At 27.2% G+C, this 20,147-nt stretch overlaps 2 protein-coding genes across 2 annotated transcripts; one reads left to right on the forward strand and one right to left on the reverse strand.

Annotated features, from left to right (window-relative positions):
• The first annotated feature begins 369 nt into the window (after positions 1-369).
• LOC106774862 lies at positions 370-1,083 on the forward strand. The gene has a single exon (XM_014661891.1). The coding sequence runs from the start codon at positions 370-372 to the stop codon at positions 1,081-1,083; it is 714 nt and encodes a 237-aa protein (XP_014517377.1).
• An 8,584-nt stretch (positions 1,084-9,667) lies between these two features.
• On the reverse strand, positions 9,668-12,634 carry LOC106775490 (probable WRKY transcription factor 48). Its single transcript, XM_014662619.2, has 3 exons — positions 12,006-12,634; positions 11,312-11,455; positions 9,668-11,025 (listed from the first exon to the last, which is right to left on the reverse strand). The coding sequence occupies exons 1-3, from the start codon at positions 12,488-12,490 to the stop codon at positions 10,590-10,592; spliced, it is 1,065 nt and encodes a 354-aa protein (XP_014518105.1). The 5' UTR covers positions 12,491-12,634; the 3' UTR covers positions 9,668-10,589.
• Between the last annotated feature and the right edge of the window lie 7,513 nt (positions 12,635-20,147).

Genomic DNA, 20,147 nt, shown 5'->3' on the forward strand with positions numbered 1-20,147 from the left:
GGAATTGGACATTTTGATATATGAACAAATATGTTTAATGTTTAACAGAGGACAATATAAAAAATCTTAATAAAGAATATGGACGTCCGAGTAATCTGTGTTAAAAACATAATATTTTTTTGAAAGAGAGAAAAAAAAAAGAAAAAGAATTGTATAGGAAAAACTGTTTAGAGATGTTGTTGGATGGAAAGTTCTATTCCGTGAAATAAGGTAAATATCTGACCCAGTTCTACCTATCTCCGCATATCCTCTTAAAAGATTTCGACCATGGACGTTTTTAACACTTAATATACGGAATCAAATTGAAGTTTTTATAAATACATACTATTCTTCTCCGCATTCATGAAAACCTCCCAAAGACACGGAATAATGGAATCCCAAAAAGATTTTCTAACTCTCTCCCTAGCAGGTTACACGGACAACCATGGTGGTGAGGAGCATGCAAATGATCCTGTCACAGCTTTGTTTCTGGCAACAAGTCCCGTGTTAGCACCACATACAGCGTCCGGCAGCAGCAGCAACAACAATTCAGATGACTATGGTGGTGCTCCTGTGCATGAAAATGCTCCTGAAACAACAATAACAACAACAACTGACGGAACCATTCCTCCACCTTTTCCATGGGCAACGAATCAGAGAGCGAGGATCCACAGCTTCAGATACCTGATGCTAAACAAGATGAACAGGATCAGCGGGAGGGTTCAGTGCAAGAGGTGCTTGAACGTGTTCGAGATGGAGATTGATGTGAGGAAGAAATTATCTGAGTTAAGGAGATTCACTGAGGGGCAAAAAGAGGACATGAAAAATAGGGCACCCGTGGAGTGGATGAAGCCAGTGTTGCCAAAATGTGAGCATTGTGGACGAGAAAATAGTGTGACACCCGTCCTTGCCGGTGTGAAGAAGAAGGCCATAAATTGGTTGTTCTTGTTTCTGTCTCAGACGCTGGGTTGTTGCACCATTAAACAACTAAAGTATTTTTGCAAGCACACCAAAAACCATCGAACTGCTTCAAAAAACCACCTGGTTTATATAGCCTATTCAGGACTCTCCAAACAGTTTGCTTCTGAATGCTTCGATTTTTGATCGTACGTGTTCTGGGTACGAGAAATTATCGTATGGTCCGGGACCATACTTGATCTCTTCTTCACAAGCAGTCATCTATTTTAGTTTAAACCCAAAACAAATATATATATTAGCCTGCTATATATTAGTCTACTGGGATCAAATCAATCATTTATTTGATCCCGGACCATAAAATAATTTTTTCCTTCAGTACCTAGGTTTTTTTTTTTTTTTTTTTTTTTTTCTGAATCTATGAATCTATATATGCCGACTGAATAAAGTGGTGATTTTCGAATTTGGATTTCAGTATCTATTGTGTTTAATTTTGCTCTCGGTCACAGTCAAGAATAATCATCAGTCTAAGTCCCTCGGTAATGCTGGTTAAGAATCTAAAAATCCAATCTCATGAGATTTTTAGTTAAAAGTGATTAATTTGTTTAATTCATATCACAAATTTATAATCTATTCCCAGTAAATATCTTTAGAAATTAATCGACTCGTAGACTCATCATCAGAGTTCATGATTTGTTTTGACGACCGATTTACAAGTCATTCTACACAGATAAAATATAAATATGGACAAGTCATATTATACAGAAAAAAAAAAAATATACATATGAAAATTCATTATCAGAACTCGTTTCATCTTGATGAATAACTTAAACCATTGTAATTAGAACATAGCAACACTAAAACTATAATGACGACAAGTCATTTTACACAAAAACGACAAGTCATTTTACACGGAGAGAAAATATACATATTAAAATTCATCATCACAGTATGTTTCATCTTGATAACCAACTTAAGACCATTGTAACTACAACATAGCAAAACTACAACCATGACAACGATAGGTTATCGTACATACAGAGAATATATATAACTTGCTATTAAAATATCCACTATCCACGGGTTACGAACAATAAATATATGTGGATATCAACTATCCGTCATAAATTTTATCTGCAGATATCTGCGGATGCAGATTTTTTCGTCATCTCTAAAGTCGAACGACCATAGAACCATTTCGTGATTAATCCGGCCGAACAGCATGGGACGATAAGAAGTGATTAGTACTATTGGACTGTGATTAAGACTTTACTAATCTCACGTCCCTAACAAAAATTATAAATACAGGTCAAGAAAGTGAAGAAGGAGACTAGAGAACGAGACTATTGAAAGACAAATTGTGAAGATGTTTTGAGTGACTCTCGAAACATTAATGATCAAAGATGTTTTAAGAATTTAGATTTTTTGTGTGATTCTTTTGTGTTTTTCTTTATTGTTTTAAAATATATTAAGAACTTTTTAATTATATCAAATCGTATGTATTTTGAAGGCTCGACTAGATAACATCAACAAAGAATTCGAATTTTGTTTTGAATTTGGATTTTTGTTGAGTTTTTAATGTTTTAAAATGTATTAAAATCTTTTCAAATACATCAACATTAATATATTTTATATATTCGACAGAGGAAAACACCAAAAAATCAACACAGAATTCAAACTCTGTTTTGAATTTGAATTCTCTTTTTTCTATTTCGGTATTTCTCTATTTTCTCTTCAAAATACAATTATATACAATAAATATGATGTTTTAAAATATATTATTTTAATATACCATCATTAATATATTTTAAAGACTAAGTAGAAAAACAACACAAAAAATATTAACAGGATAATTGAACTCTGTTTTATATTGGGATTTTAAATTATATTTTTTTAAAAATATACTGATGTACTTTACTGGTTTTTTAAAGCTTAACATCATATATTTAAATTAACATCATCTTGAGTATATTTAGATATTTAAGATTTAAAGGATTTAGTTGGAATACACATCTTTAAGTACTATGACGTGACAAAATTTTTGAGAAGGAAACTATTGTATAAATAAATTTAAAAGTTTAGTGCTTTTCTTCTAGAAAAGTGTTTAAAGGATATACAATTATGTCAGCTTCTACAAGTTTAGACTTTTGTTATAATATGCTGCTTTTTTCTATGAACAAGGTTAGATTGTGTATAGCTTTATTTTTAACTTTTTTTTATGGGTTTTGATTTTCTCTTATTTGATCAAGAAATATAACAATGTTTAATAAAAGTTTTATAAAAAAAAAAACTTTAAAATGATTCACAAAATTTATATATATTAAATATGACTTCTACAAAAATAAAATTAAAAATAATTTAGCTCAAATACAATTTTTATATAGAAAAAAGTAAAAATTATAATATTGAAAAACTAATTAATAGTTATATTTGTAAAACCCAGCTTCTTTTTATTAAAATCGCTTTTATAGAACACCATTTATTTAATGTAATTATTTACAAATTTATCTTGTAAGTTTTTGCTTAAAAAAATCACCATTATGATAAAGTTGGTCTAGTACTAATCACTGGATAAAAGTATACAATCAAAATAAAAGTAGACTATATGCATTTCATGTGGGTCTGTTTCACTTTTTTTTTTTCTTTCTCTTTCCAAAACCATCATTTCCATGTTTAATGAATTAGAAAATGCATGTGAGTATTCTTCTATGTACGTATATGAGACATACCTTAATGAAAAAGTTATAGATAAATTACATCTTTAATAAATATTCAAACACAAATTTAATCAATCTAACTTCATAATATTATTTTAATGATAATGATTTCACTTATATTTTTATAAAAATGTTAACTAATAATAAATATTTACACACTGTTACACGTATATGTTAATATAAATTTTTGAATAATTTTAAATTAAATGTAATCTTTTAAAATATGTTAATTCAGTCGAGAGAAAAATTGTTTATAATGTTAGATGATGATAACAAGCTTGATACTAAGTAATTGTTACAGTTCGATTTACGTCATATATGTATGGATATTTTATTAATTAATAACCTTTTAAAGTCCATTCTAACTAGTGCCGATCGGCTTTGCTACACTAAGTTATAACTATTTTTTAAATTGATGTTTTACTAAAGTAAATTAGAATTGGCACAATGAAAATTAAAAAGAAAAATTGGTATAGTACCTCCATATTTAATAAATACAAATAAAAAAATCATAAAGGATGAAATAGATAAATGTGTAGAAGGAAGAAGTGAGTATGAAGGAAGGAGATGAGGAGAATAATCTGGATGAAGTAGAAGAGAAGAATAATATGAATGAGAAAAATAAAAAACCAATTAATTGGGTTGTTATTCATAATGGCCACATGAGGATTCACTTTGTTATCTTGGCTTTATGCACTTCTGCAGATTATTAAGCCTAACAACCAATTAATTACTTAGACATAATATTAAAAGTATTAAAATACATACCTTTTACTGTGTGCTTATGAAATCAAGGAAATCAATTCTTTTAATGTTAATGATTTTGGTCACAATATATATTATCATTTTTATGTGTCTTAGTTAGACTTATGGTTAAGAATGGGTAAATAGAACTGAACTGTATTGTATTGATAAAATTTGTACTGAACTAAAAACTAAATTGTCTAAATTGAACTGAAAAACAATTCAGGCAAATTGAACTGTTGTTTGTTTTATTAAACTGGATTGAACTGAACTATACTAAATTGTACTAAACTACAATATAAATTGAACTATTAAATATACTAATTTTAAACTGAATTGGACTGCTTTGAAACCAAATTGTACTAGTTTTAAAAATGAATAGTATAACAATATATGTTCTTTTTAATTGAAATTTATTTTAATATTTATTTTATTTTATTCATAAGTGTTTTACAAATTAATTTTTAATTATTTGATATTATTATTTTCTATTTTTTTTATATTTCTTTTATTATTATGTTTATCGAAATTATTTTATTATTTACTTATTTATTTAATTTTATTTATTTTTTATTTTTTATTTTTATTTATTTTGTCATGAATATTATTTTACTTTTATATTTATTTTTTTAATTATTTATTTATATTTTTTGTTTAATATGTGTACATAATCTATTTTATGTTTTTATCTACTTATTTATTTTAAAATAATTTTTTTATTTATTTTTATTTTGTTGTCTTATAAAATTATTTTATTAATCAATTATTTATTATTTATATTTTATGTAAAAATTAAACTAATATTTATTAATTATTATAATATAATAAAAGCTGATACTAGAAAAGTTATTCTTAATAAATGTTTGTTAATTTTTTTTTGTCATTTGATATTTCTATAATATTAATTATTTTTGCTATATTATTATTTTTTTATGATATTTTATTATATAGTCATTTAATAAAATTTATCGTTAAAAAATATATTTTAGTTTTAGTCTATAAAATACTATTATTTAAAAATAATAATATTGATATTTATTTTAAAGTAAGTTGATTTTTAAAATAAATAATTATTTTAGTGTGTGTGCTTACACACATTTTAATATCATTAAAAGTTTTGTTAATATATTTTTACATATTTAATAATATTTTAAGGAATATAATATATTTAAAGTATTATTTTTTTTATATAATTTTTTTTCTTTTATGATTTCTATTACTTAATCATTTAATAAGATTAAATTTTTAAAAAATACATTTTACTTTTATTACTTAAAATAATATTATTTAAAAAGTAATATATGTTTATTGATAAAAAAATATAAAAAATTGTGATAAAAATTTTGTCTTAAAAAATTAATTATTAATTTTTTATACAAACGTTTTTTTTATTAATATTTTATTATTAAATAACGTTTTACTGACAAAATATTTGGAGAGAATATATAGATACAGTATTCATCATTAACTCAACTAAAACTTTTATAAATTCAATTTTTAAAAACTGATTGTAAATAAATCGGAATTGGACTCTCCATTGTTTGTAGAACATTCGTACAATATGTTTTGATTATTGAGTATTTGAGAATGGATATTAAATGTCTGAGAATTTCTTCCTCTTTGACTCCATAACTAGCACATTTAGTTTGAGTATTACTATGGTTTCTTTATTTAAGAGACTACCATTGACCAGATCACACTAATAGTCTTTCAGTTTATCTTCTTAGATCTTCTATTCAAAATTTTCATATTGAGTAATTGGTAAAATCTAATTTAATCAAAACTTAGGAGACCTAGTCCAGAAAAATCATTCAGTAAAACAACTAATAGGTCCAACAAAACTCAACTTAGGATTTAAAAAAAAATGTTTTCTCACTTCACAGTGAATAACAACAAGAGAAAATAGATGATAATTCAAAACCCAAATTAATTAGAAGAAATACCAATAACGACGTCAATGAGTAATCACGCTACCTAAGTCAAATCAAATGTTTCCAATAACATCTTCAATAAATCATTTTTCATTTCCAAATAGCTGCAAAACACATAAGAATATGACATTACCTAATAAATTATACAAACTATAATTGATTTAAGTTATTAAAATAAAATTTTAGTTTAAGTACTGAAATATAGTGTTTTACTATAAGATTTAAACTCTCATCGAAAACTTATATTAATTTTAAGACCTTTAATATTTCACTTACTTTGTTTTAATAATTCTTGTATAAGATTTGAGTTTTGAAAGTAACTTCTTTCCTGAAAATTAAAAAAAAAAAAAATAGTGAGCCATCGTTATCTAATTTCTGTTTTCTACTGGCCAAAGTAACTTTTCTATAGCCTTTTAAATTCCTTCAACAAGATGCTATATAAGATTTTGGCACATTTCTAACACATGCTTTTGTCCGAAGCCTTCTTAAACTTTCAGAGCAAGCAAACAATAAAGAAATTGTTGAAGGAATTACCTATCAAAATGTCCACTTTTTTTAAACTTAGCCAAATTGCTCTTAGGAATATTTTAATGATTTGCCTCGTTTTATATATTTAATTATTATAGTCAAACATATTACGTTTGTCCACATGATTAAGATTTCTTGCAATTATAAGATACTAAGGAACCAACATTCGAAGCTTGGACTTAGCAAAGAGTAATTCAACTCTATAATTACATTCAAAGTTATATCCATAATATTGTATAAACTTTTGGCTTTGAGAATATATGATATAATTAAATTTATATACACAATTTTTCTAACACTACCTAATCTTTAATAGTTTAAATCAACCATTAGAGTCATTTTAATCAGGTTTAACCTAATAAGATTGTGGATTATGACCATCAAGTACTAGAAAAGTCAAATTAATCCAATCAAAAGTTCTGTGCTTGTAACGTCTATGTTGTCATTGTACACCAACAAAATTTACTTATAGTCAAATATAATAATTCCTTTGTCAACCTATATTTTTAATTTATTTTCGAAATTTCAAAACCATATCAATTTTTTTAAAAAAAATTTAACTATGCATGCATTTTTATATTATTCTTCAAGACATTTATTATACTTTTTCTCATGAAATATTTTTCTTGAAGTTAATAAATATATTAAAAATTCTTTGATGCATCATATACAATTTTTCTCAAATACTAATAAAATATTTAGCTTATGAAAAAGAATAAATATTTTTCATATATATATATATATATATATATATATATTTCAATTTAGTCTAAAATTTTTTCAAAATAAAGTAAACTTATTATTGGTATAAACATTATAAAGATATTTTTGTTAAAAATAATTTTTAACATTTATATATTATTAGTTTATATTTTTTATAATATTAAAACTACGTAAATATAGATATTTAATAAAATAAAAATATTTAAAATTAATATATTATTAATTCATGTTTTTTTTTATAAAAATTAATTAATTAATTAATATTTTTTATATAAATAATAAATTTTATTTTTAATTGAGATCATATTTATTATTTATATAAATTTTATACTAATATTCATACTAAAATTTAGTTGTTAAAATCATGATTAACAAAAACATAGACTAACAGACTAATAGACTAATAATATAGCTTAATATAATATATCAGAAAGTTATTTTTATTAAAAATATTAGTACAGTGTTTATAGAAATAATAAATTTTATCTTAATTTAAAAAAGACGATGTTATTTTCTTTTAAAAAATTAAAATTAAATTAAACAAAACAACAAATACAAAAATTGTATTGAAATCAAAACAAAAACTTTTATAAAAAATAAAAAAGACATCAATTCCTACACGATTAATATTTTTTTAAAAAAAGAAAAAAACTTAATGGAGGCATTTAAAAAAAGTTAGAATATAATTAAAAAATATTTAAACATAGGTACCAACTTGACTCCTTTGGTGAGAACGATCTGTTCTTTCTGTAATTTGGATTGATTGCCTCCAAATAAAAAATCATTGGGGCTGTCAACAAACGACAAGACATGCTATCTATCCTTTCTGGATTTGATTTTGTTTAAGCATCCAATTCAAATTACACGAAGAAGATGCGACTTTTCTGGATCATTATATATATATACACTTTATAATGGCTGGAAAGTTTCAGAATATGGAAAAAGTGATCGCACCCCAAAATCTAAATCATCTTTTTATTCATACAAACAAAAATCTAAGTGATTTGAATATAAGAATATTCACAGTATTGAAAAATATTCATGAGTTTTTTCCTTTTCCTGAAGCTTCTCTATCACATTTCTTCTTCTTCATCTGCTTCTGTTGTGTTGATTGTACCAGAAACTGAACTTGCATGGCTATTGGGAAGCAATCATGGAACTGCATAATTCAAGATTTCTAGTGGCTACAGTACGTGCAATGCTTTAATTAAGTTATTGCCATATATCAACTGTCTTTTCAATCGATACCTTTCTACTAACAATGGGCCATAAATAGAAAGGGAAAAGAGAGAGAATTTTTTCAAACCCATATCTTCGTCCTTCCAAGAACCTAACTTTTTCCCATACTCCTAAGTTTACAATTTCCTAATTATAAAACCTAAATTCAAATAATTAATTATTTTCATGAATTATTGATTCTTTCCCTTCCCCTCTGTACGTGCCTGGATACTCCAGTACTACTGCGCTAAATTATTCACCATGCCCATTTTCTTAATTTCTTTCCTTTTTACTGTCTGGTGTAGCTTCAACGTCATATCAATCGTAAAGTGATGAAAATAATTAAATATATCAAATTAATTTTAATTTTGAGGGAGATAAGTATATATTACTATGAATAAATCATCCAATAGTGGCTCTTCAACCCAAGCAAAAGAGTTTACCAAGTATAACCAGTTCTGGGCAACTGATTCTGTGCAACAGAATCTCTGACAAAAAGTTTATAATAAGCCCGTTGCTGAACCAGAATCAATTATTCACGGCCCTATTAATTACTCTTCTTACAACAACGTACTGAACTTTTATTACAAAAAATACTTATTTTTCATTTAAATATCATTTTATTTTTTGCATATGTCTTTCTAACTTATATAATACTAATTAACTACTTATATTATTATGTCAAATAAACATAATAGTCCTTTTATCATTGTTTTAACATAAGGTTTTTACATACTAAGAAAAGCTCTTAAGATGCATGAAATAAATATTATTGTAAAATTGAAAATGAGAACTAAATAGTTTTAAAAAATAAAAAAGAGAGTGAAGGCTTATTATTTTTCATAGTATCTATGATTTTTTTTACTAGTAGGAGTAGAACAATAAACTAACTAACTATTCTAAAGTAGGGGCATGAATAGGTTGGTCCAACATATTTAGGCTAATAGAGTAGAATTCCAGTCAACCCAAATCAGGCTAAGTAGTTTGCTTCTTTCATATCGCTGTTGAAGCAAAAGCAAAAGAAAAATGAGAGCTTATAAAAAATAGAAAATAAAAAGTGAAATTGTATATATGAGTGGTGGGAAATGGTGAAATTGAGTGGGTTGTAATATTATGAGAATTAAAGTGAAGGAAAGGTATTGAAGGCAGTGGTGGTAGAGCATGAGAATCATGTGTATCTTTGGCACTGACACCAACATATTGCATTATCCATCTTTAGCTATCAATATGAAATTATTTATGCGGTAGCTATTTTCGTCCCAGGAAACACACATCATCATTGAATGGCTCCATCTTTTTATGTAAGCTTGTAGGGTGAAGAATGATGATAGTAAAAGCCATAGTACACAAAAGCTAAACGGTACTATGCTCAAAAAATAATGTCATACAACTTTTTCCACACCATTGTTTTTAAGTTATGGGATGGGCCAATTATAACACTCTTTCTTCTTACCATATACAAAGTTTTTATCAACCTTCCTTCTTACCCCTTTTTCTCATATATCCTTAACGAGAGGACCAAATTCCAACCATTCATCATCAACCTCTCCCTAACCCTAATGGATCACATCAACAACAAAAGTCTCAAACATCAAATGTCTCATCATCCAACAAAATCACTAGTTACAAAGAATAGTGATTTAAAATGTAAACTCTAAAAGGTTTAGGTGAGGTAGGTTTCTGCACAGAAACTCCCTCATACTCGGCAGCACCATCATAGTGCGGTGATTACAGACCATATAAGCAATGACTATCTAGTATTATCAATTTCCCCAGCCCAATAAAACTATAAACATCATCAAAATTCGTAACTAAAATTAACCTATAATTTAACTCAATCATTCTCCTCCTTCCTCACCTGCGATGGCACAATAATGTCCTGAAGCAACCCATTGTCCCTCAACAAAGCCTCGTGCCCGAATCCTCGACGGTTCGCGTGCTCCTGATGACCAAACCCACCAAACGACGTCGTGTTCATGAAGTTACTGCCGGAGTTTACAAAAGGAGAGTTGGAGTTATATATCAAAGCCGAAGCTTGTGGTTGGTGTAGGTGTTGCTGTTGGTGTTGATGTGGCAGCACCAAGTGTGAGGAGCCGGAATGTCCCAACCCTCCAGGCTCGTTCACGAACCCGAAGCTGGCCCGAGACGAAGCAGGGCAAGGGTGCGTGTGCTGCCCCTCGTAAGTGGTAACCACGATGGAAGGGTCGTCGGAGGAACGCTCCACTCGCTTCTTTACGCCGCAACCGGTGGTGGTGCAACGGTAGTAGCTCCTAAAAGGTGACGTGGCACGACGGTAGCGTGTCCCGCAAGAAAAAATTAATTTAGATGGAAAGAGGAAAATTAGTGGGAAACTCTATTGCTATTTTGTCAACTAGACCGTTCGCTAGGGACAAGCGAAAGAGAGCGATGGATGAATATATATGTGTGTGTATATATATATATATATATATATATAATAGGAGATAGACACAGAGAGAGAGAGAGAGAGAGAGAGAGAGAGAATATGATGAGTGAATATTGAAAAATGAAAAAAATGAAATGACAGTAATATGCTACCTGGGATAAGGGCTGTTTTTCACAGCTTTTTGGCCGTACTTGCGCCACTTATAACCATCGTCTAGGTGATCAACCTCGCTCTTTGTCATGAACGCAAATCTTGGTTCTCTTTGCTTCTTTTGGTTCTTCTTCTTCGGTTTCAACCTGTTGGATTTTGAATACAGAGTCAACAACGATAACAAATCGGAAAAAATATACATAAAATGAAAAACAGAGTCAAATGAGGACACTAACAACGATAACCCATTTTAACTTCCTTCCTCACAAACTGTCTCATCACTTTCCCCAAACGGACTTTACCTCCCCTTTCCTTTTTACTTTGCCATTAAGCCATTAAACAACACATAAATCTAAATTCTCAGTAATCAAAAAAGGAAAAACATATAAAAATTAATAATATTCCACTGTATACCCACGCGTCTTTCGCTATTTTCATCTATTTTTCACCTTATGTTAACATTAAATATTCCATTATATTTTTCACTCTTACTATTCTTCTTCCTGGTTTTTTTTTTTTTCGTTCATTCATTCAAAACATTTCAACAAAACCTACACCCAGTTCTTTCTTAAGAAAGTGTTACTTTCTTAAGCTGTTGTCGGATAAAAGTTTAATTTTTATACATTGCAGCGAAATAACATTAAAAGAAATCAGAATTCAACTGTGCACTTGTCATTTTCCTTACCCAATACTTACTGTTTCTTAGTCTTGTCTTGATCCTGGTCCTCTCTGCCTCCATTACCACCTTCTTCTTCCTCCTCTGCCTCGGCTTCCTCGTGTTCAAACCCACCTTTACCACTCTGCTCCGCCCTGGTGGTGGTCGTGGCGGTGGCGGTGGCCTCATTCGAAGACGACGAAATCGACGACAAGTTGGGCGACGCGGGAGTGTTCAGCACCTCGGAGGAGTCCGGCACGTTGGAGCTCGCCCGCGACGGCGCAGCGGAGGGGGGCCAATCGAACAGCGGAGCGTGGTAGTCGTGCACGCCGAGCAGGTCGAGGAAGCCGAAGGGCGAGACCTTGATGTCGCAGGAAGAAGAGAAAGGCGGCGGCGGCATGGCGTCGAAGATGGTGAGTGGTTGGGAAGGGAAAGTGAAGTTATTGGGAATCTCGTCGGAGAATGCCATGGTGGTGGATGGTTCGTTGTTGGGGTGCGCTTCTTCCTCTCTTTTCTCCTCCGCCATTGATTTTCGTGGATTGCTTCGGCTATATATCAGCGTGGCACATATTCTTCCTTTTTTAATTTTTTTTTTGGAGATCTTGCTTTTGTGCTGCAAACTCAAAAGGAAGTGTGCCTCTAAATTCTACCACTTGTTATTATTACAAAAGATATAAAAAGAGACAGAAAGGAAGAGAGAGAGAGAAAGAAAGGGATAGTTTGGGGATTATGAGAGTACTCTCTCCATAGATTCAAATTTGAGATTTCTTAACCAATGTCATCATAACTACTGTTAAATTTTTATTTATTTTTTAATTTAATCAAATATTAATTAGAGTCATTCTATGTTTCTTTAAATAGAAGTACTATTTCAAAAATTGTTAAATTATTTTATTCTTCTGTTTCCACCATAATTCAGAAAATCGAACTGGACTAACTTATTATTTGATTCATCTATAAGTAACTATCACAAATCAAAACATTTCATAGTCGATGACAATATCTAAAACTGGTCAAAATCTATGAGAAAAATCGGTGGAAAATTAGTTAATTCTATTACATTTTTTTTAAAATTACATAAAATGATAAAAAACACGTATTTAAATAAGGTTAAAGGTTTTATACAGTGTTAATAGTACCGATTTTTTAATACAAGGAATAATATATACTCGGTAAAAATTACATATTTTAACTTATTGTTAGTGCTCTAATGAATATTTTTATAATGAATTAGTGCAAAGAATATTAATATTTTGTGTGAGTAATTGAGAAAAAGAAAACATTGATTGGAAAAATGATATGTATGAAGAGAAAAAGTTTGTTGGTTTTATTTGAAAGCTTAGAAAAAAAAAAGAGTTAGTAGAATATAATTAGGGTCGTTGTTGTGTGAAAAGAAAGCTTGATAGGGTTGGGAATTTGGAGAACAGGTATGTATGTATGTATGAAGAGAGTGAGAGGGTTTGGAATTTCCAGCTTGGGACGACGGGCACCTGTCAGTTACGAAGCGTACGAAGAATGGCAGCAAGACGTTGATGGCATTTACCACAAAAGAGGACCGCCATAGGGCCCCACTGCTGCTTGACGCGGATATTTGACTGGTAACCGGTTTAGCGTGTGAACCAAGCATTCTCCCTACTGTACACGTGGGTACTACTTTTGGGTGTGTTTCATAAGATACTATTAACTATTAATTAATTAATATTTTCATCAAATTTAATTATATTATTTTTGGTACCTATTCTTAATGTTGTTTTTCTTTTTTATATTATAACTTTATTGCTTTATATAGCATTCAAATTTATTAGTTTCTACTTTTTTTAATTTTTATCTTACTATCTTTTTATAGTTCATTATTTACTTTCTTTTTTAAGAAAAAAAAAATCTAGATACTTTCTTATTCTTAGCATTCTTTGGCTTACATTAACTACTATTTTTTATAAAATAATATAAAACTAAGTTATATTGTCTAGCTTTTTAAAAATATATTTAAATTTGAAAGGAAGATAAAAATATTAAAATTTTAAATGTTAAATAATCTGACTTGATTAAGTAATAAGGCTCGTATAAATTTAATAATTGGTAATTGAATCTTTACTGAGAGACTTTTTTTTTGGTATATTAAGAAGCCTAAATTTTCATATTTTAATTGAGTATTTATATTTTAATTCATTTACTAATTTATTAATGTGGTTGTTATCTCGTCACTTTTTTATTATTGTTTTCACACATTTACTAATATAAATAAAATGATATTAAAATTAACATAAAATGTTAAATGATTTTAGTTGTTTTCATTGCAACCTTGTTGTATAATAAGGAATCAGCGTGGTTACTTACAATGATAATGATGACAAAAATCTCTTGATCATTGTAGATGATAAGATAAAAGTTATTAGTGAGAGTATGATATATATACCACTCTTATTATCTAATATTTTTCAATTAAAATAATAAAATTCAACTATAATCTTACATTAATTACAAAATCATTTTATATAAAATGTTAGTCTTGACATTTTTTAACATATGAAATAATATCACCAACAAATACATATTATCCAACTAAACAAAATATATGACGATTAAAATATCTTATAGATTAATAATTATTTAATAATTACGTAACAAAAACACTTAAATTTATAAAGGATTTATAACTTAATTAAATCAATAATAAGATATAAAAAGAAGTCATAATTTAAAAAAAAAAAACTTCTTCACCCAAATTTAAATTATGATTTTAATTGTTTTCATTGCAAACATGTTGTATAATAAGGAACTAACGTGGTTATTTATATTAATAATAATGATGATAAAAATCTCTTTATCATTTTAAATGATAACATAAAAGTTATTGAAGAGTGTATAGTAACAATCTTACTATCTAATATTTTTCAATTAAAAATATGAAAATCACTTATCATCTTACGTTAGTTATAATATAACATTTTTATATAGGATCTTAGTCTTCACATTTTTTAACATATGAAACAATATCACCAACAAATACATTATAACTAAATAAAATAAGTGACGAATATTTAATTAAAAAATATATAAATTCAAAATATCATATAAATAACAAGTTAATAACTACGTAATAAAAAACACTTAAATTTATAAATTAGAATTTTTTATAAAGAATTTTAAATGTTATGTGAAAGTATATCTCTCTTGGATAAAGAATTTAAAAAAAAAACATTAAAGTAATTAAATTTTTTAAAATTAGAAAAAATTCAATCTAACCTAAATAGGGATTTAAAGTTTTTTATATACAAAAATTTTAAATTTAAATTTTTCGTATTTACATAGTTCACCAATTATTGCTCTAAGTTGAGTTTATATATTTAGACTATCTTCTACAAATGTGTAGGATAAAGAAGTTGATATTCCATCATCTAAGAGTTTAGTTTGCATCAATATAAATCATCTTAGAGTTCTTTTTGAACAAAACTCCTTTTTCAGAATTAACTTTTATGTATCTTAAAATTTGTATAACAATGTCCATATATTTTTCATCTAAAGTGTCTCTGAATTGACTAATCAAACTAAAATCATAACTTAAATATGGTTTGGTATGTGACAGATACGTCAATCTCCATACAAATCTTTGACATATTTCCTTGTTAGTTGAAGTCTAATATTTTTTAATACACAACTTCAATTCTCTTTCAATTAAAAAAATTATTGTTTTGCTAATTGTCATTGAAGTTTCTTTCAATAAATTCATTACATACGTTTGTTGAGAGAGAAAAATAGCCGAGGTTGATCTCGATGTCGCAATTCCAAAAAAGTTCTTCAAACATCTAAGATATTTCATATCAAGTTCCTTTTAAAATAAAAGTTGAAAAATTCACTTTATTTTTTTCTTTAAAAACAATGTATGATCGTGATTACTCTATATTGATATCCAAAAACAAATGTTGTCTTAGTGAATCTACCAAATCATACTTTTAGTGATTGCTCTAGTCTATACATTTTTTTTTAAACTTGCATACTTTTTTTTTTCTGTATTTGGGATCCCACATCATTTTGGCAACTCCTTATAAACTTCTTCAAATAATTCCTATTGTAAGAAGATATTTTTCACATCAAATTGTTTTAAGGACCAATTAATGTTTACGAAAAGATATAACAATACTAAAATTGTGTTAATTTTATTATTGAAACTCTTTACCCCTAATCTAGTTTTAAAACTCTTAACTATACTATCTAGATTAAATTTCATAGTATACACCCATTGACATCCTACTCGTTTCTTTCCAACTAAACTATCTATCAATTCTCACTCTTTATAAATATCTCAATTCCTCGTTCATAGAATCCTTCCACCTAAAGTTAGATAAAACTTCTTACACAATGTTAGAAATAGATACAACAAATAATTGGCTTATAAATGCAATATTTAAGTTAGAAAAATTAATTGATATATGTGTTAGAATGAAATGGTAATCATTTTGGAGTATTTGGAAAGTTGTTTAAGTGTATTTTAAGGGTTTGAACTAATGTGATTTTGAATTTTAAGTTTTGTGTGAAAATGGTCATTATTTATGGTATTGATATGTTATTTATGACTTCTTAGAGTCCCAAAGTTGATAAAAAATGAGTTAGAACTTATAGAATTAAATTTTAGTCTCTAAGGTGTGGGTTTAGTTGTTTTTAAGTTAAAATCTTGTTGTAAAACAATTAAGAACTAGTTTAAGTTGGATGATACACATTTGTTTAGGTTCATTTTAGTTTAAAATACAATATAGGAGTGTTAGAAGTTGGGAAAGATGCATAAGATAGGTCATGAGTGGTTAAAGGGTGCAAATTTTGAAGTTTTGGTGCTGTAGAATTATGCAGTCTAGCTGAACGAATGTATTCGTTGAGCAAGCAGAACACTTCTAACTAAGCGAGTGTAGTCGCTGAATGAGCAGATATTCGCATAACGAGTCATGATGGTTGAGTGAATGGGCTGGCATACACTTTTAGTTGAACGAACAGACTTGGTGGTTGAGCTAAAACATCATATTTTCAACTAAGTTTTTATATACTTCTTAAGGTGTATTCAATGTATGTGATTGTTTGAATGATTGGTTTATAGTTCTTATTGTGAAGTATGAATTGATTTATAATATGAATTGGAAACAAGAATATGTAGATGGTTTCAAATGGAATCAATGTAAAGGTAAAGTGATATCAATGGTGTGGTATTAAGTATCATTAGTCTGAATGCAGGAGCTCAATATTGGGGTTATCCTAACACTTTAATGGTTATACATTCTCAAATAGAGAGGTTCGACACATGTGATGAGAGTAATATGAGGTTTTAGTCTTGGATGCTTCCAATATGATCCAAGACGTGAAACAGACTAAACCTTGTGAGTGTGGTAGGGTGAAACTCATTGACAATGGCTTTGTAAAACAGTAGAAGTCAATACAAGTGCACAACTCGTCATAGTTCGACATTCATTCTTAATTCCGGACAGTCTAGTCAAAGTATATATGGCATGTATAAAGTGTTTAGTTAGTTGGTGTGATATGTGTATCATGTGTATAACGTTTAAATTTATATATATATATATATATATATATATATATATATATATATATATATATATATATATATATATATATATATATATATTAGTTGTTTGTATTCTAGCTTATCATTGTTTTTGTGTTGTTTGTTGTGTGTTGTTTTCTCTTTTACGATGCTTACCTAAATGGTGTGAGATTAGAAAAAGTTTCAATGAGAGATGAAAATGAAACAAATGAGTTGATAGATGTGTATACATAAATAGATATATTATTTTCTTGTAGAGTTGTTTTCATCTAAGTGATTTTATTATTATATATGTAAAATAATATTTTAATAATTTTATACTATTAAAATGAGATATTACTATTTATATAAAATTTTAGTATCTAAAATAATAGATTTTATGTCATTCTTTATTTTTTTTTATTTTTATAAAATAAGTGAATTTTAATTTAGTTTACAATTTTTTTTTTAAATTTGAAATAGTTATTTTTATACATTCATATTTATATTTAAAAATAAATAAAATTTATTTGATGTAGTTTTAATTGATTTAATTAACGTAATCATATTCCATTTGGTTCAATTAAATCTGATTTTTTTAGCCATCAAAATCAAAACTATTATAATTTGTAAAAGTTAAAAATATATTTTAAAAGCTTTGTTCTCTGAAAATATTATTATGAAAGTTTTTTTATTAGGGATTAAGAATATACTTTTAACTAATTAATATTAATTTTATTTTAGACTGTTATATTATGAAGAAGGATCGTGGGTGACCTAAATCCTAAACCCTAATAGTATAGTTTAAGGATTTTTAGAGATTTTTTAAGGTTATGTTTCTTGCAAGATAGTTAAACTTAAGATTATATCAGAAGAATAGATTTTGCTTTGATTTTTAGAGGGAGAAGAAGAGATTACTATATTTTATAAATTTCATAATTTTACATTTAATTGGCCACTTAATGGATGTTTGTAAGTTACAAATGTCTTAATTAGGTTTTATTTTAATGCAATTAAATAGAGAAATGGTTTTTTTAAAATAATAAAATGTGCTTTCAGTTTTTTGGTTAAATGTAAAATATCTTAGAAAGTATAATCATTTTAATTACGATAATATAACTTTTCTATCTTCCACGTTATTTTAAAGATTTGTATAGCAAATAATATTTTGAAATTAACGTCATACTAATTTAAAAATTACTAACGTGAAGAATATTTAATAGAAGTAAAAAAATACTTCCCACCTTGTTCTTCAAGCCCTCAACCTCTAAATCTATATTATAGTGAATTATTAACCTACCTCTTTTACAAATAGATGTCTTTGATTTTTAAATATAAGTAAATTTTAATTAACTATACAATCAATCCCCATAAATATTTCAAATATTTACAATTTTACATAAATAATAATCGAAATGATATCACGGGATTCGGTAATTAGATTTGCGAATTTCAAATGTTGTTAAAAAGCTATTAAAAACATAAAACTATATTCATATAAACAATTTAATAAATTAATATCACTGAAATAAATTAATTTCATTCAATGAGTTCCTCATTGGCCAAACCTATTATCCTATAGCTAATTTTGCTACCCATTTATTTTTCCACACAAATTTTATAGCTTTACAATCTCCATTTCCTTTTTACCCCGCAAACCAAATATATATATATATATATATATATATATATATTATTTCTTGTTATTTTATGATAAGTCAATTATTAATTCTATTTGTAGTATAGTGGTTTATCTGATAAATTTATATATGGAACGAAAAAGTAAATATAGATTATCTTAATTCTTATGAACTTGAAATGTCTAATCAGTGAGAATTGATGAAGTTTGTTGGAAGATACCAAATCACATGGTTTAGCTGCACAATAATTAATGTTGAATTTCATTACTCTACATTTGTAATTATATTTAGTAATAAAACCTTTTAAGGTCTATAGGGTTATTGTTTCTCAAGCATTCAGTTCAGAATACTGGAAAAGTTCAAACAAAAAGTGATTCAGCTCTGTATACTCTCAACCAGGCATTCAATTCTAAATTCATAGCAGAATCCAACAACTATAATTTATAAGTGATGGAAACAATTATTTCAAATTGAGAATACTTTGAAGTTGTATGTGGAAGAAATATTCTGAATTGTCATCATTTATAATCTCAAAAATCAAATATTGAGGCTTTCTCCGTTCATACTATAACTTTTTTTCCACTTACTATACTCTAATGCATGTGGGTGTCTGTAACAAAAATAAATAAATTCACTTTTTATATTCTTAAATACAAACAAATATTTTAGTACTTTTGTTTTGTTTAATGATATTTTCTGAAATATTTTTAACTTCAGATATTCAGTTGTTAGATCTATAAAAACCAAATTCTGTAAAGTTTTGATAGTAAGTCATGTTTAAATGCATTTTTCATCAACACTTATAATAAAATATAAAATAAAGATTTTTTCATGAATTAAAATTAGTTTAAAATTAACAATCTCAAATAAAGGAAGTGATAATTTTAATAAATATATATAAATTAATTTAAACTCGTTCATTTTTTTCATATAAAATAGGGTTAGATTATTACTGTGTGATATCTTAGTAGTTTCTCACCACATTCGTTGACAGGAATCCGATTGGAAGTTTCGTA

This window comes from Vigna radiata, chromosome 10, assembly GCF_000741045.1.
Source record: "Vigna radiata var. radiata cultivar VC1973A chromosome 10, Vradiata_ver6, whole genome shotgun sequence".
In the NCBI taxonomy this organism is placed as follows: Eukaryota; Viridiplantae; Streptophyta; class Magnoliopsida; order Fabales; family Fabaceae; genus Vigna; species Vigna radiata.

Excerpts from the sequence above, each read along its gene's own strand:
- LOC106774862 (XM_014661891.1), top strand. The coding sequence starts at position 370 with ATGGAATCCCAAAAAGATTTTCTAACTCTCTCCCTAGCAGGTTACACG.
- LOC106775490 (XM_014662619.2), bottom strand. The coding sequence starts at position 12,490 with ATGGCGGAGGAGAAAAGAGAGGAAGAAGCGCACCCCAACAACGAACCA. Across the intron at positions 11,456-12,005 it reads CAAGACAAGACTAAGAAACA|GTTGAAACCGAAGAAGAAGA; the intron begins GTAAGTATTGGG and ends AAAATCCAACAG. Across the intron at positions 11,026-11,311 it reads AAAAACAGCCCTTATCCCAG|GAGCTACTACCGTTGCACCA; the intron begins GTAGCATATTAC and ends GTCACCTTTTAG.